The sequence below is a fragment of the Ambystoma mexicanum genome, chromosome 5p (genome assembly GCF_040938575.1).
Source record: "Ambystoma mexicanum isolate Mex_15411 chromosome 5p, UKY_AmexF1_1, whole genome shotgun sequence".
In the NCBI taxonomy this organism is placed as follows: domain Eukaryota; kingdom Metazoa; phylum Chordata; class Amphibia; order Caudata; family Ambystomatidae; genus Ambystoma; species Ambystoma mexicanum.
Genome location: NC_090930.1, coordinates 483,911,258 through 483,929,415, shown reverse-complemented (window position 1 = coordinate 483,929,415; position 18,158 = coordinate 483,911,258). Strand labels below are relative to the sequence as shown.

The 18,158-nt window shown below is 48.3% G+C and overlaps 1 protein-coding gene across 2 annotated transcripts in view; it reads left to right on the top strand.

The window, feature by feature from the left end:
* The window catches only part of LOC138481032 (fibronectin type-III domain-containing protein 3a-like), a 2,755,868-nt gene that overhangs the window by 2,304,294 nt on the left and 433,416 nt on the right, over positions 1-18,158 (top strand). For both annotated transcript variants that reach the window (XM_069612893.1, XM_069612892.1), the window contains one exon: positions 9,600-9,812. In XM_069612893.1, coding sequence (XP_069468994.1) covers positions 9,600-9,812 — 213 coding nt within the window. The remainder of the gene's footprint in view (positions 1-9,599; positions 9,813-18,158) is intronic.

Below are 18,158 nucleotides of genomic sequence, written 5' to 3'. Positions count from 1 at the left end.
GTGGCTCTTGAGAGTATGAGGTATTATGACTGGGACCTCTTTGATGAGGTACTTCAGGTGTTGCTGGCTGCAGGCACACCTTCTACAAGATCGTTGTACGCCTGTAGGTGGAGAAGACGTGAGGCATGGTGCAGGGAATGTGAGATTGACCCCATCTCTTGCCCCACAACTACAGTGAATGGAGTTCCTTCTGTCACTTGCCTCTGGAGGCCTTCAGGTTACCACAGATATTTGCGGCTGGCTTTGTTCAAAAGGTCCCCTTCTTTCTTCACTATTCCGGTCATGGCCCAATTTCTGAAGGGCCTTCTGAATTGGGATCTTAATCTGGTTTTAACCTACATGATGGTGGCTCTGTTTTGAGCCCATGCACTCATGTACTCCTACGTCCCATCCCCTTTCCTCCATACTGTATGGGCATCCCTCACTAGGGACGGGGGGAGGAAACATTTTCACCAGAAAAATCTTCTTCCCCTTTAAATTTAGATGCGCGAGGGGGTGCTGCCTTGGGAGCAGGCGCTCCCCTGACTCTGGCCACCACTCCTCAGTCCTCTTTTCCTCATTGACTGGAGCAGACCGCTTTCACCAGTACCCCTGGGTTAGGCCACCGGCCGAGTAATTCCATGCACTCTTCCCCGGAGAAGTACTTTTGTCTTCTTTTTCCAATCAGGTACCGCTCTGTCCTCTGGTGCCACGCTCCTCCCCGGCGCATGCCGACATTCACAGGCTTCAGCAGGTGTCCAACCTGCAAGGGTCTGTTTCCTACGTCTGACTCCCACGCTCTCTGTCTTTGTTGCCTTGGCCCCGACCATGGCAGAGAGGGCTGTACCGCGTATGACGCGCGTACACCACGTGCTCTGAAGAACAGATTAGCCAGGTGTAGGGAGCTCTTCGGGAAGTCGCCTCCAGAGGACTTGAAGGCGTTTGTCAAGCAGAAGACCAGGCCCAAGGTAGGTGCACTGTTCTCCTCCGCACCACGCAAAGGAGACTCCTTCCCCAGGAAGCACACGAGCGGGAGTGACCTAGCAGGTCCTAGTACCAGCGCACGTACAAGGCTGGTTCAGCTACCGGGCCACAGGCCGAGGGTTCACGAGATCCTACTGGTGACTTCGCTGAGGGAACCGCAAGCTTCTATTACTGACTCGACCCAAGGGGCTACGCCCTAGTACCAGACTCGTGTCTGAGGGGGCGCCTGTACGCAGCACTACTGGCTCCACAGCCGAGGGCACTCCTTCTACCAGGCCCCTTCCTGATGTGCAGGGTAGGCCTTAACCTCCACCGCACCGCGTCCTGGAGGAAGCCGGGCCCAGCGCAGCAAGCGCCACAACACAGGCACGTGGCACACAGCCGGACAGAATGGCAGCTGGGCCAGACAAAATGGCACCTCGCCCAACACCATCAGCCTTCGGGGAACAGGTAGGGGAATGAGTTTCCAGGTGGGACTGGTCATCGCCCGGCACCTGGCCTACGCTGTATCCATCAGCGTCCCAAAGCAGGTACTCCTTGCCACATCAAGACCAGGTGAGCCCAGGTCCCAGCAAACTCAGGGCCCCGCGCCTATGCCACCTCCTCCAAGCACTCTCCTGGCCTGTGAAGACAGGCTCTCTGACAAGTTCCTCACATTCATGAGGTCCCCACAGATGGGAGTCACCCATAGGGATGTTATCAGAGACATGGTACCCCCAGTACAGCCGCTAGCATCCACGGCCACCCTGCCCTTGGGTCCAGCTCCTCCGGTACCAGGTCAGCCCCCACAACACCCATGCCTGTGAATGTCGAAGCAGCCCCTGTCCCGCTGCCACAGCAGCTTCAGGCGCCTATCAGTATGCCACAACTCCCTGCCCCCAGCACTCCTCTAGCTGCTCCAGACCAGCAGGACACACTGGTGGATACAGATGAAGAGGAGGATCCAGACACCCCTTCGTCTGCCAAGGCATTTCACGAACGGCTTGCAGGCCTGGCTGAGTATCTGGGTATCCCACAACCAGAGATGGAGCAACCAGAGGCAGGGGTACTAGCAGAGGCTCTCACTCTACGCCCCAAGGCTAGAACAGGGATACCTATGCAGAAGGACATTGTTAATCTTGCCAAAAAGGGATTGCTCAAGCTACACTCTACACAGCCTACCAATATTTGTATTTGTTTTATTTATTTAGATAGCGCAGACCAGGCCTAAGGGCACCTCAACGCCAAGTATAGGCAAATGGAAGGGGACCCCCTCTTGCTGTCGGAACAGCCCCAACCACATTCCTCCGTGATTCACTCTACTCAAAGCCACAATCGTCCTCCGCTACCTCAGCCTTGGCGCTCCAGGGGAAGGAGGAGAAAATCCAGGAAGCTAATGGAAAGAAAATCTATTCAAACGCTTCTCTTCATCTGCGCCAGTACAATGCAGATGCCATGCTGGCTGCGGTGAACCAGAGAGATTGACGATTCCCTTCCTGAACTCCCGGTGCAGAGCCAGATGCGCTCAAGGCTGAGCTGGCTTAAGCCAAAATAGTAGCGCAGGACATGATGGAGCTCAGGGCGTGCCATATGTATTGCTACCGACATGAGAAGGACGGCCTTGCTATGGGCTACAAAGTTCAACCCCGATGTCCAGGAGCGGATTGTGGACCTTCCTTTTGAAGAGGGCGATCTGTTCCATTCCACTAGGGATAAGGAATTAGTTAAGAAGAAGAAGAATAGTTCGCAGACTGCCAAGTCCTTATCAATTCTCACTAAGTCCACCCCCAAGGCTTACAGTCAAGTGCACCATTGCTCAGACAAGGGTCAGTTTTTCAGAGGCTTCAGGGACTTCCAAGAGAGACGTCCAGAAGACAACAGGACAGATCCCCGAGCCAACACATTCGAAAGCAGCACAAGATGGCTCACAAGGGCTGTTTTCAGTCCCCCTCCTCAGCCCCAGCGTCGGAGGGCAAAAGGCATGACATGACCATCCAGATCTATGAGTCTCTGGTGGGGGGCAGGCTTGCCCTTCACGCCCAATGCTGGCAGTCAATGTTCACAGACCCATGGATCCTATCGCTAGTATCCACGGGCTTCCAGCATCCTATCCCTCCTTCTCCTCTCTCCTCCCCTCCGTTCTCACAGATTGGTACAGCAACTCTGTTGGCGAAAATTGGCTGGCTCGTAGAGAGCCAGGCGGTGGAGGAAGTTCCAGCCCCTCTGTGGGGTCTGGGCTTCTACTCTCAGATTTTCTCCATACACAAGAAGAACCAGGCTGGCCTGAGCGTTGTGTTGGACCTTTCCATGTTGAACCTTTCCCTTCGTCTTCAAAAGTTCAAGATGGTTACCCCAGCGCTTATAGCGGAGATGTTGTGCATGGGAGACTGGATGTGCTCCCTGGATCTGAAGGATGCTTACCCACATGTCCTGATCTGGCAACCCCATCGATCCTTTCTGAGGATCAGGATCATGGGTTTTCATTTCCAATACATGGTTCTACTCTTTGCCTCAATTCGGCCCCTAGAGTCTTTACAAGACTTATGAACGCGGTGGCAGCCCACCTCAGGGCTCAGGATCACCACATCTACCCATACCTAGACAACTGGCTCGTCAGGGCGAGGTCTCCAGAGGCAGTCCAACATACTGCCTCCGCCCTCATGAATACACTTCACGAACTGGGATTCTCCATCAATCTCAAGAAGTCACAGTTGGAGCCCACACAGTCTGATCTTCCTGGGTCTTATCTGGGATACGAGCTCCGAGAGGATTTTTCCCTCGGAGGACAAGATCAAGGCCATCAAGAGGGCCACTGGGAATTTTCTCAGCACCAGTGACCTCAGCATAGTGGTAACAGCACCTCTTGGGCATCATGGCGGCATGTCGCCTGGCCGTGCCGCATACCAGGCTCAAAATGAGACTATTGCAACAGCACTTAGCAGCCTCCTGGAGTCAGGAGTGGGGTTCCCAGGCGGAGCAGGTCATCATCTCTCATCGCCACCAGGACCTGGTCTGGTGGAACACAGACAACAACCTACAGATAGGCAAGCCCTTCCGGCAACCATTACCTCAGGTAACCATCACCACAGACTCATTACTAGAGGGCTGGGGAGCTACCCTTGACAGCAGCAGTGTCCACGGGATATGGTCCTGTCAAGAGCAGGCGGCCCACATCAACTGGCTCAAATTGATGGCCAGCTGGCTCGCTCTCAAAGCCTTCCTCCCGATGATCAGCAGCAAGGCTATCCTCATTCAGACGGACAGCTCCACCAGCATGTGTTACATCAACAAGCAGGGTGGCACCAGGTCTCCTCCCCTCTGCACTCTGGCAGTCAGCATTTGGGAGTGGGCTCTGGTAAACAACATACACATGGCAGGAATCCACCTTTCGGGGGAATCCAACATAGAGGCAGACAGGCCCAGCAGGCTGGGTGCGGACAGTTACGAATGGCAGTTGGAGGAGCAGGTCCTTCAGGAGATCTTCAACAAGTGGGGGTCGTCCTCAGGTAGATCTCTTCGCCACCTGGAACAACAGGAGGTGCCCCCAGTTTGCGTCCTGGCAGGGACAGGGCAAGGGCTCTCTGGGTGACTAGATGCAGATACGGTGGGACAACTTCAACGCCTATGCCTTTCCTCCCACTCCCCTGGTACACAGGGTAATCTGCAAGATCAGGGTAGCCCGGTACCTCTGTATTATCCTGATAGCTCTGTGGGGGCCAGCAAGGCCATGGTTCTCGGAACTATTCAGCCTGTCACATCAGGCCCTGGTGCACCTTCCGCTGGGCCCAGCACACCTATTCTCTCAGCAGGGAGGCACAGGCATCCACCCGCCCCCCCAGAAGCTAGCCCTTGCAGCGTGGTTCCTGAACAAGTCACACTGAGGCATCTGCATCTGTCACAGGCCAACCTAGACATCATACAGGGGGTGTGCTACCAGGAGCCAGTACAAAAGCAAGTGGACTAGGTTTCATCACTGGGCGGAATCAAAGAATATGAATCTATTGACCTGCACGTTGGATGACGTGCTATCCTTCTCTGCGCACCACGTGCACTCAGGGGTGCAGGTAGACACGTGCCGCACCTATCTGGTGGCCATTGGAGCCTACAGGAACTTGGAGGAGGTGGTGTTTTCATCCTCTAATCCGGTGGTTAAGACACTTGGGCCTGACCAAGCTTTATCCGCCTATCAAGAAACCACACCCGTGTGGGACCTCAATGTGGTTTTGGGCGCCCTGGCACATAAACCATTGGGATTTATGGCGTCCGCGGACATGAGTCTTGTCACCATTAAGACGGCCCTCCTGGTGGGCCTTACATTGGCACGCCGGATCAGTGAAATCAAGGCTCTGGTGGCTTCAGAGCCTTAGGCTACCGCATTCCTACCTAAGGTTGTCTCCTCCTTTCACCTAAATGAGATAGTCCTACCAACATTCTACACGGACGCCAAGGATGATGCTCAGAAGGTATTGCACTGTCTGGACATCAGGCAGACGCTGATGTCAAACTTATATGGAGTAGGGATCTCGATCCCCTCCTCCGAACCACAGAAGCCAAATAGATTGACCCCTCCCACCGTGGTTGGCACGGGCGGCTGAACGTATATCACAGGGAGCCACGTGGCAGCCAATGGGGGAAGATGGAGTTAGGGAAAGGGGATGGAGTGACAAAGGAAAGGAGGGGAACATAACAAACCAATACATACAACAGCAAATCCTCCTGTACCTGAAACCGTAATTCTAAATCACCTAGCCTAATCTCTTATTCCTGAAGTAAACCTGCTAAATTATAACCATGGTGGCTTTACAAGTCTTCACTTTGCATATCACAAACATAACCTAGAACACAGACCTTGAACGTAACATGTTACTGGGGACTGTAATGTATGAAAACACATAAGATGGTTTAGACGCAAATGGCACAAACAAGGGTTGTCCCTTTCATGAAGATACAAGACACATGGCCCGTTGGGCACAATGAAACCACAAACAGAGTCTTGGGACCAAACATAACACATAACAGGCCCTTGTGATAAGTGGACTCCAAAGACTTATTCCAATTACATACACATTAGGATAATCTGCCCCTTGGGCACTGTTTTATCAGTCCTGAGTTCTTATAACATGTTTCCTCACATGGCGTGTATCAAGCGGGACGTGTATCCTAGAGCGTGTTACCTCACACACTCACTGCATAATGGATAATAAATCAATACATGAACATCAACGTAGTATAACCCCAGTATGTAAGCACCAGGTCCAAAAACACTTAACTGATGGGCCGGATGCCTCACGAGGACATCCGGACCCTGAAGAGCGATGCCCAACACCGGGTAGTAGGAACCGCTTCACCCCCGCAGCCCGCGACAGACTTTCTTGTCTTCTTCAGCATTACCGTCGAGGCCCGGGGAGAAGGGAAGCTCAATAAGTCCTTCGGCGTCGGATATGCTCCCACATGCCTGCTCCAACACTGCTGCCGCCCATGCTGATAATCAGTAATTACCTGCACCGAGGCACGGGCGGCGGCGGGTTTTAACAGTTGCTGCTAATGAACAGCTGGTGCCGCAAGCGATAGAGGAGAACTACACTCTTCCTAAAGCCTAATGGGAAATGTAGTTGATCTCCTCCTGCCAAGCACCAAGCGCCGTCCTCGGCCTTTCCACAGATTACTGACAGCTGAGATACAACCTGGACATGGCCAAGAGCTTCTGCAAATCAGATGCCCTCTTTGTCACCTTTGGCGGGTCAAACCAGGCTGTCGGGCCTCCAAGTCTTCCATAGCAAGGTGGATGGTTACGGCCATCAAGGAGGCATATGACGGGCAGCACAAACCTCTTACAGAAAATATGCATGCCCACGCAATCAGAGCTAAAGCCACGGCGGTTGCTTTCTAGAGGCACCTCCCATGGCAGGTGATCAGCAAGACAGCTACATGGGCCACACCCTCGGCCTTCTTGCAAGCACTACTGCTTGGATGCCAGCTCCAAGTCGGATGCTGCATTTGGTCAGGCAGTGTTAAGGAACATGTGTTCCTAAGAGAACACTTCTCCACCATGGGTCTATATTCAGTCATAATCACCCATACAGTATGGAAGAAAGGGAACGGGACGTAGGGGTAATTATAAGTTACTCAAGTACTCCTAGTCCATAGTCCCCTTTCTGCCATACATCCCACTATCCTCCACCCTAATAAAACTGGTGTCATTAGGCAATGTTAATATTGTTGATGCGTCAAAGGGGACTGAGTTGGTGGAGTCAGGGGAACGCATTCTCCCAGGGCCACGCCCCCGCATGCATCTAAATTTAAAGGAGAAGAAGATTTTTCTGATGAAAAAGGTTCCGTCTCCCGTCCCTAGCGAGCGACGCCCATACAGTATGGCGGAAAGGGGACTATGGACTAGGAGTACGTTAGTCACTATGGTGAGTAACATATAATTTCTTAGCAATTAGTAGACTGTCTTCCTCCACCTCATCTTCCTCAACCAAAACTGTAACCACACAGCCTACTTCTGTGGGAACAAAATCCCACCAGCTACGTGGCAAAAATTAAAAGAGGCTGTTGATTCATATCTTTCGAAGACACAGTCCTGTGTATATACTGCAACACACCACTCTGCAGGGCGGAGCAATTTCGAAGTGCTTTTGAAACTGTAATCGAGGAGCACAAGAAACACTACCCCCTACCTTAGATGTAACACACGTGCAACATCTTTCCCTGTCCACCTACCCCTCCATATTAGTGATTGGTGCTTCTTCCCTCATTTCCCTCCCCACCTTACGTTCTAACCTCAAAATCAAAAAACAAAAAAAAGGTTCCATTAGGAACCACCGTTCACAGTTAATAACTAGAACAAATAAAAAGTACATAGACTCAATTAGATTTTCCAACATTTCCATTAGCAATTTTGTGTTATACTAATGGCAATAATGTGGCGTTCATCCCCCGTTCCAGGCACATGAATGGGGGGTAACGAGGGCTCTGGATCGTTCTCTCCCGTTCCAGCCCCTGCAATGGAGGAAGAAGGCCATTAGCACCCCGGGTTGCCAAAGCAGTATCCCGGGGAGCTAAAAAAAAGGATTTTTCTTCCTGCACCGGGACGCACGCAGTGCTCCGCAGTAGGAACGAAAATCCTTTTCCAAGATGGCCACCATGGAAAGGGAAGTGTGGCACCATACAGAGCCCCTCTTCCCTTTCCATGGTGGCCTGTAGAAGGCAAAGAGAGAACCCTATGACCATATTACCACAAGCACATTTTTTCCCTTTCAAACCTATCCCATTTTCGAAGTACTTTACCACATAGCCTGTTCCCTGAATGACATGGCCACTTTATCCCCATTGGACATCCCTCGTGGTCATGGCCAGTAGCCAGATTGTATGGGTCATGACCTTATGCCATGACCCAGACAATCTGGCCACTGCCTATGGCCACAGGCTAAACCTCAATCACCAAAGCCATATCACTATTTTTTGTACCTACATTGTGACACAGGTCAAAAAATAAAATACGGACAAATTTGCAAAACCATGCATTCAGGTCCTTTCGAATGCTCATTCCACAAGTTTGCTCGAAATCTGCACATGTTTTTTTTTTAAGTGCCAAAATGTATGTACATAGTCATATAACTTAGCCCCCCACTTAAAAATCCATTCAGACTTTGCACAAACATTCAAGTTTGGGTCTCTAATCTATATAAGCCATCTAAAAATGTTGAGACCCAACAAACTTTGAAAAAATCGAATATGTTCGCGAACATCACAGGACTGCCCCAGATGGTTCGCAGACATCTGGGAAGAAAAACACAATTTTATTTGCCTTTTAAGGCCATATGCCATTCCATCTTCGTCGCACCTTACCTCCACAGGGATCGTTTCATTAGTTTTACACGTGCAATGTTGTGTTTTTAATATGTTTTTACCGCAATGTCTGTGGACAACGGGCATACTCGGCGAATCCAACATTGTGGGCATTTCCAAAAATCTGACGCTCCTCACCAGCTGGCCTGTCCAATGTCTGCAGACCCTCATGTCATCCCCTGGGCCAATCGGAGGCCCGTCTGCAGACCGAACGGAGAAGTGAGTCCGCAGGCAGAATCTAGATATCGCACATTTTTTTGTGACTACATTTTGGTAGTTTAAAAATGAAATTCCTGGATGGATTTACACAACATTTACAAAAGCAGGCTTTTGGGACCAAGCCACTGCTCCTGCTGCACATTTGGTGAAATCCGTCCAGCGATATGGGCTGTAGACGTGAGCAAATTTTTTTTCCCATTCCATCTATGGGGAAAAACGACACATTTTGGGACCCCCCTGTAACTTTGCTCCCCCCCTCCCTTGATGAAACCTCACAGAACTTTGCAGGATCAATTTACACACACACACACACATATCTGTTTTTGAGCCACTGTATTTCTTTTTACATCTCTATAATACTTATCCACTGTTTTTCTATGCTGTGTTCAGTTTTTTTAAAGTATTGTTTTTCTATTTTGTTTCAGGACAAACAGGTAATATAATGCAAAGAGTGATATAGGAACTGTTTCAGTGCAGGTTTTTTATTTAAAAAAAATTGGAATATAGTTGTTCTGGTATTATTATATCATTACTTTTGCAGTGTTCAGTAACATGAATATGTAGTTATTGCTCCTTTGTTTTCCTAGAGTTCGTGTGCAGGCTGTCAACAGCTGTGGTCCTGGTCCCTTCAGTCATTCAATTAAAGCAAAAACCAAGCCATTACCTCCAAATGCTCCTCATCTCGAATGCGTGGTTTTCAGCCACCAGAGTTTGAAACTTAAGTGGGGAGAAAGCGCCAGCAAACCTTTCATTGTTAACCTTGCACACTACAACTTGCTGATGGAAGATGGACTTGGCAGGTGAGAACGTTTAAGTATGTTTTTTAAGTTGTTCACATTATCATGTTGCAATTCTTATTTACAATACTTATCCATGGGGAGGCTTGCTACCATCAAAGGTAAGCGCTTATTGGTTTTCAACTTCATATTTCCATTCTTGATAAATGTTTGCCATTTCTGTTAAATCAGGGATCATGCAGGTTCATAGTTTTCAGAATCGAATTCAATTGGGTGCCAGAGCTGGGTGAGGACCAGACCCTTTGCACTATGGCACTAACTGGTGGTAGCAGGGTTGGAAAGGTCCTTGTTGTGGTAAGAGGAATCTTGGGTCTGTACATTCACAGATCAGCTGGGTAGGTTACCTCACTGGAGGCTTTTTTGCCAGTGTCGCCATGCACAGTTATTTTCTTTTATTGTTATTGTGTTGTAAGTCATTGATAGACTTTGTTACAGTTTTCCTTAGAAATATAACACTACCACTTAAAACAGATTAAAACGTTTGTCATTCCATTTACTAAATTTCATTTGTTTTAAGGGAGAAAGAGTGGGGGAGGGGAAAAAAAGAGAAAAGGGAAAAACATGTATATGTCAAGATATCAAACTAAGATTTAACAATCAATTCCCTCCTTGTTCCCTTTCTCTTGACGTTTTGGGTTATTTTTCCTTTTGAAAGGGAATTTCAGTGAAATGCATTTCATTCACTAATTTCAGCAACTCTTTTGCTAAAGAAATCTCTTCACCAGCTGAGAGTCTGTGCCAAAATTTGTGTGTGTTTAACCAATCATTTTGATAAACAAATTTGGAAAATATTTTTCACTGGCTTCTAAAGGTGCTGGACAGGTTATCAAATCCTGAACGGAGCCTTTACTGTAAAGGTTGCTTTCTCCCTCTTTGCAATCTAATTTCTGCCATATTCTTATAGTTTATTTTGTTTTGACCAAATTAAGACGAAATCGCAAGAGTTCGGTCCGCCACTTGGGGTTTGGAAATCTCCTTAGATAGGGCAATACATATTTACTTGTTTTTTTTGGAGATGGCAACATTTCTAGTATTTTTAAGCTGGCAGGAGGAAGCCCTGGTTGTGATCCAGTTGTTTCTAAGTAAGGCCCATTTGGCCTTATCTGATTCACAATAAGGGTTTCACTGTTTTTTTCATAATTTTTAAGAATTTGTTCAGCATCTTGTTGTAGTTTTGTTAGGAACTGTTTTTTTTTGTGAGTATGTATGATCTCTTATGTCCTCATACAGAGAGTTCTTGCATGGGGTCAAGATAGATCTGTATAAAAGTAGGACTTTCCAATCAAATTGGGATTGGAGAGAATGTAGTCCCAATTCATATCTAAAAACGTAGTTTGAGACATGGGAAGAGACAGCGTGTTTTTCCACAATCGGCCTTCAAGGGGGGCCCAGTTGAATTGGTGGGCATTGGGGTTAAGTTCCATCCCGTATAAGATTGTTGGAGTTACTTTTTCCTTGTAAAATGTCAGCAAGGGTAGGATTGAAAATCTGAACAGAGAGATGAGCAGAATTTTTTGTTGACTTACGTATTGAGTGATCTTTCTCACTAGTTTGTCAGTCAGGTCTATTAACGACTTGTTTTTTTCTCAGATTTGAATCAAAGATACTTTATTATTTTGACTACAGGTAGAGTGTGATTGTTCATATGCCATTTGTGTAATTATTTCCGATTTAGTTGTGATCGGAATATCATTATGTTTGATTTACTTGGGTTGATGACTAAATCATTTATACCAGCATATTGTTCCATTTCCTTTATTAGATGTTGAAGCCCGATAGGGGTGTGGTCTATCAGGGCAATATCATTGGCGTGAGCTAAGAAATGAACAGGTCTTTTTCCTATTTTGGGACATGAAAGCGTATGTGCAAGAAATGTGTAAGATCTGCGAGATATAAATTAAAGAGAAAAGCAGCTAGAATACATCCCTGTCTTACTCCCTTTTACAGTTGGTATATCTGGGATAAGGTCTCCATGTAAGTTTCATTTTTAACACAATTACAGTATGCTGATGGAGGGCTATCAGGATAGGAAGTAATCCGTCAGGGATACCCCACATCTTTATTTTGCCCACAATTTGGCCCTGTTGATTAAATCAAAGGCTTTGTTAAATCGATGAATGCTATGTAGGCAGGCTTAGATTTATTATATGCGCATTGATCTTTGATGGTATAGAGAATTAGGCCATTAAGTGTGGTGGAAAGGCCTTGGCGGAAGCCAGTTTGTTGCTTGGCAAGAATTAATTTACTATCGGCCCATGTTACAAGATCTTTTAGCACAAGACCTGCTAAGATTTTACTGTCGCAGTCTAAGATGAGTGTTAGGCAGAATCCTGTGCAATTCCCTTACGGAACACTGCAAAAAGTTTAAGACTACAGGAGTAAGCAGTAAACCCAATTGGTAGCAGTCTGCACCACCCAGATTTACCTGGTAGCTGTGGCTGAGCAGTCAGACTTCTCTCAAGAAGAGTAGGGCAGTATATAGAGTATACACAATAGGGCTAAAAACACAATAGAGCAAACAAACACTGACCAGAGCTTTGTATAAAAAGTATATAATTATAGGCATGACAATCAGTGCAAGCAAAAACGATGCACCGTGGGCAGAAGTAGCGAAAAGTAGGTGTCGGCAGCTGGTGTGTCAGGCCTGTTTGATTAACAACAAATACGGAAAATTTTCTTTAAAACCTATGATCATGTTTTTCCAACAGAAAGTGGTGCCTAGTCTAATCTATGGAGGCGAAAATGCATTTGGCTGTCCTAGTGACTTACGGAATTCACTGGAAAACATCTTCTGGACTCGGGTGCGCAACTTACCGAGGGGCACTGCAACTGTGGGCATACGATACGAACTAGGGCTAATTTGAATACAAGCAAGAGTCTCTTGGAATCTTTTGAGTCTGTATCGCAAATCGATGTTGAAGATGGCAGCACCACAATTCTCAATTCTGCATATGCCTGACTCTGCGAAAAACTATACCATTCTTTCGAAGGGATTGTGCCCTCCGACGTATTCCTTATCTTTGATAGATCATCTCCCAGCTTGCTGGCCTCGGAATTTTTTTTTTTTAGTAGAGGGCGCTGCGCGTCGACGTCCCTCAAGCCGATGACCCTCGACGGCCTCCGTATCGGCGCCGACGTCATCACACGTATAAATAGACTCGCGCAGTGTCCGTTGCTCAGTTCCGTTTTTCCGCGCTTTGTGGGGCCTCGGAATATCGTTGCTCAGTTCTTCAGTCAAATATATAATTATTCCTCGTGAATACTGACTCGTACTCAATGGCTTCCTCACCCGAATCGACGACTCCACGGTCCGGCTTCAAAAAATGTCGAGACTGTGGAAAGAAAATGTTGTTGATGGATCCTCACAGGATCTGTTTATGGTGCCTAGGAATCGAGCACCATTGTTCGGAGTGCGAGGACTGCATGTCCATGACGGCGAATGGCTTGAAGGAGCGTAAGGGGAAGCTCGAGAGAGGTAAGGCAGTTAAAACTTCTTTGAAAGTTTCCTCGGCGGAGTCGAGACATTCGTCTCCTCGCCATCACAAAAGACATTCTCGTTCTAGGTCTCGAAGTAGTTCCCATCACTCTTCGAGATCTAAGCATTCAAAAAAGAGACGTCGAAGATCCCCTTCCTCGTCTTTGTCTTCCGTTTCCCCAAAAAGGGTCTCCTGCCCCACAAAACATAGCTCTCAGGCTGAGTGGGAGGTATTCAGGAAAAAGATGGTAAGGGTCTTCGAGAAAGCGGCCTCAACGCCCTCGAAGACTGCCGAGGGTGATACCCTGGGTGAAAGACCCGAAAAATCAAAAAGCCGCGAGTCGCAGTACCTGGCGAAAGACGCCACTCGAGAGCGTCACAAACCCTCGAGTAAAGGCAAAGTTGCGTCTGGGACGCCGTCGTCGAAGATCCCTTCGACACATAGATCGGCGTCGTCGACGCCATTATCAAAGGGTTCTTCGACGCACAGGTCAGTCGAGTCGATGCCGTCTTCGACGCCGAGAAAGGATAAACCCACGGCCACCTCACAGCCAGTGGCCATACCCAGAGCCTCGAGCACGAGAATGTCGTTGACAACCTCGAGTAGAATCCCGATACTTTCTAGTTCATCGAGGCCTGAACCACCTTTCTCGATGCCTTTTTCGATGGCTTTGATGGCTTCAACATGATTGGCTGACGACGTCGACGTTTTCTCAGCCAATCATGACAAATTTGGCTCCTTCTGCTCTGGAAATGGGATTTATACCATTTTCAAGACCTGATCACTCCAGGGTCTTATCTTCTATTTATGAAGAAGGGGAAGATTCGGATCAGGAAATACCTTTTGAGTTGCAGGGATCTGCAACTCCTGCACCAGAGGAATTTACCTCTGAGGAAGGTAGGTTGAAAGACCTACATGAATCCCTACAGGAAGCAAGTGGGTTGGACACTAACCCAGAAGTGGAATTTGCCACACCAGACCCAGGGGAACATGCTGAAACCCCTTATAGAACCTTGATGGCAAGGATAATAGAGTTTATGGGGTGGTCCACACCCTCACCTGATTTTCAGCAAGACGACCTCACAGGCATCTTGGTCAAAGGTCCACAGGAAGATCCTGTGGTGCCATTTCATGCGGCATTACAAAGGAAATATTGGCAAACTGGGAAACACCTGAGGTAATCCTGGCAGTTAACAAAAAATGATCAGCTAAATAAAGGGTGTCTTCTGCTGACCCTGAATATTTATCCAAACACCCAACTCCGGAGAGTCTGGTTGCTCAGGCAGCTACTTCAGCAGTTAGTAAATCGGCGTACCCTAGATAGGGATAATAAGAGATATGACTCTATGGCCAAAAAAGTATTTTCCGCATGTAGCATGGCGTTGAAATCCATCAATGCTACTTGTACGCTCGCAAGGTTCAGCCACATACTTTGGGAGTGTGCCTCATCAGCGGCTGACTGCCTCCCGGAGGGATGTTTAGCGTTCCTAAACATCATCAAGGATGGTAAAGACGCTATGTGCGAATCCCTTCAAACTGGCATCGATTCTGCTGACAGCATCAGCAGGGCCATGGCAGCAAGTACAACAACCCAGAGATGTGCTTAGTTGCGAAAGTCTGGTTTTGCTCCAGATGTGCAAAGCAGACTCTTGAATATGCCCTTTGACGGCTCTTCTTTGTTTGGTAAGAAGGCGGATGACAGTTTAGAAAAACGACAAACATCAAAGGCAGCAGCAAAATCCCTAGGAGCTGCAATCCGTCAGACACCATATCCCCCCCTCAGGAACCTCTTGGAGAGGTAAGTCCTTTCACTTTTATTCCGCACTCGGAAAAGACAGTGGACAGCCGGTTTCTAAGGGGTCAGAAAAAATTCACCCGAGGTGGACGGGGTAAAATACAAAAGCTGCAGCAGCAGCAGGTGCCTCTTTACCCTCGGCATCTGCATCAGCCGCCTCCAAACCGCTCTGAGGACTCTCTTCACAAAACACCAGCAGGGGGCAGGTTAACTCAACATCTGACAGAATGGCAGGCTATTACGTCAGATGCTTGGGCTTTGGAGACAGTTGCCCAAGGTTACTGCCTGCCTTTTCTACGCATCCGTCAGAGTCATCCACCGGGGAACAGCTCTCAAAGTTCCAGATCCGCTCCTCTTGCAGGAAATTGTAGACCTGCTAGAGAAAGGTGCCATAGAACCGGTACCAGAGGAACAAGGGCTGGTACTCCCCCTACTTTCTCATACCGAAGAAAGACGGAGGACTGAGACCTATCTTGGACTTACGAGAATTGAACAAGTTCCTCAAGAAGGACAAGTTCAAGATGGTAACTCTCTCTCAGATCCTTCAGGCCCTCCAGCTCCAGGACTGGCTGGTATCTCTGGACCTCTAGGGTGCTTATTTCCATGTGCCAATCCATCTCAAACCAGGAAATACCTGAGGTTCGCAATTGGCGGCTCTCATCATCAATTTCGAGTTCTGCCATTTGGGCTGACCTCCGCCCGAGGGTCTTCACCAAGCTAATGTCGGTAGTGGCTGCAAGTCTAAGGAGGGAAGGGATCCACGTCTACCCCTACCTGGACGATTGTCTGATCAGAGCTGTATCTTCGGAACAAGCTCAGATCCAGCTAGATTATGTCTGCCACTTCCTTCACAAACTGGGCTTCTCCCTCAATTTAAAGAAATCACAGATAATACCATCACAGAGACTCCAGTTCATTGGAGTGGTCCTGGACACTTCCCTGGGAAAAGCCTCGCCACCAGAGGTGAGGGCTCAAGATATTCTGCAGATGGTCACCAAGTTTCAAAATGCCCAACGTCTCCCAGCCTTCAAGTTTTTGAGGTTGCTAGGCCTCATGGCATCCTGCATCTTCCTTGTGCCAGAGGCTCGCCTGAGAATGAGATCTCTTCAGTGGGCACTGAACTCAGTGGTCGCAATTCTCAGGAGAATGACAGACCTCCTTCAGATTCCGGGCAAGGTGGCTCGAGAGCTTCAGTGGTGGGCCTGCCAGAAAAACATCTTGAAGGGGGAACTGTTTTGGCAACCATGGCCAGAGATAATGGTAGTCACAGATGCCTCACTCACGGGGTGGGGAGCCCATGCCAACGACTTGACCATCAGCGGTCGTTGGTCTCCAACGGAGTCCAGACTACATATCAACCTGTTAGAGCTGAGAGCAATCAGACTAGCGCTGAAAGCTTTCCTGCCATCAGTACAGGGGAGAAATGTCCTGATAATGACGGACAACACGGTGGCCATGCACTACCTCAACAAAAGAGGAGGCGTAGGGTCACTGCCACTGTGCACAGAGGCAATGCAGCTCTGGTTTTGGCCAATTCAGGAAGGAATCTCTCTATTGGCAGTCCACCTCCTGGAGAGAAGAACTTGACAGCGGACGCTCTGAGCAGGCAGAGCACAGTCTCCCACGAGTGGGAGCTAGTTCAGGAAGTCCTTCAAGAGATCTTCGCCCTTTGGGGAACCCCTCAGGTGGATCTGTTCGCCACAAGCACCAACAGGACATGCCATCTGTTCTGTTCAAGGGAATTTCCCCCGAGAGGAGCTCTAGGAGACGCGTTCGTAGTAGACTGGGAGTTCCCACTCCTTTACGCGTTTCCACCAGACCCTGTTATTCCTCAAATGATCAGGAGGTTGAGAAGATTCCGGAAAACCATGATCCTAATTGCCCCGGACTGGGCCAGGAGAACGTGGTACCCGGACCTTCTAGATATGTCCATCTGCCCTCCAATCCGTCTTCCACTCAAAGAGAATCTTCTCTCGCAGAAGGGAGGTCAGGTTCTCCATCCAGACATCAGAACCCTCAACCTTTACGCTTGGCTTCTGAAAGGGTGAGGTACAAGGATTGGGACCTCCCTGATGACGTCATGGAGGTGTTGCTTTCGGCCAGAACAAAGTCTTTATACCGCTGCCGTTGGAACAAATTTTGAAGCTGGTGTAGAGAAGGGAATATCGACCCTTTTTCATGTGGTACACCAATGGTGTTATCGTTTCTACTCTACTTGGCAAACTCAGGCCTTCAAGTTGGCACTGAAAAAGGCTATCTCGCAGCGCTTTCAATCTTCAAGCGCACTGCGAAGGAACCATTGTATTTCAAACTACCTCTAGTAATACAATTTCTCAAGGGATTAACTAATGTTTATCCTCCAAGACCATTCCAAGTTCCCTTATGGGACTTAAATTTAGTCTTAAACTTCCTAATGGGCACTCCATTTGAACCACTCCACTCTTGTTCGCTGAGATTTCTCACGTTTAAAACTGTCCTATTGGTAGCGCTAACATCTGTTAGGAGGGTGAGCGAGCTACAAGCTCTCTCTTGTAAACCCCCCCATACTATTTTCCATAAGGACAAAGTTGTCCTACAGGTGAAGCCTAATTTCCTCCCAAAGGTGGTTTCTGAATTTCATATTGCTCAGAAAATGACCTTACCTTCGTTCTACCCTCCTCCCCATCCTGGGAAAGAGGAAGAAAGGCTACATAGGCTGGACCCAAGGCGAGCTCTGAGCTTTTACATCAGAAGACTGGCTAGGATTAGGCAAGCAGACCAACTGTTTGTAGGATACTCGGGTCACAAGTTGGGACTACCCATAACGAAACAGACCATTTCCAGGTGGATTATTTTGACCATTCTGGAATGTTACAAACTGGCAGGGAAAGAGCCACCTCAAAATCTTAGGGCTCATTCAACCAGGGGTATCGCAGCCTCTTCGGCCCTCCAAAGAGGGGTCCCGGTCCGAGACATATGTGCGGCTGACACATGGTCGTTCGCACATACGTTCACAAAATTTTGCAACCTGGATTCCTCCGCTAGTCAAGAGACCAGATTTGGAAAAGCCGTATTACATGCGGTTCATTCCTAAAATGG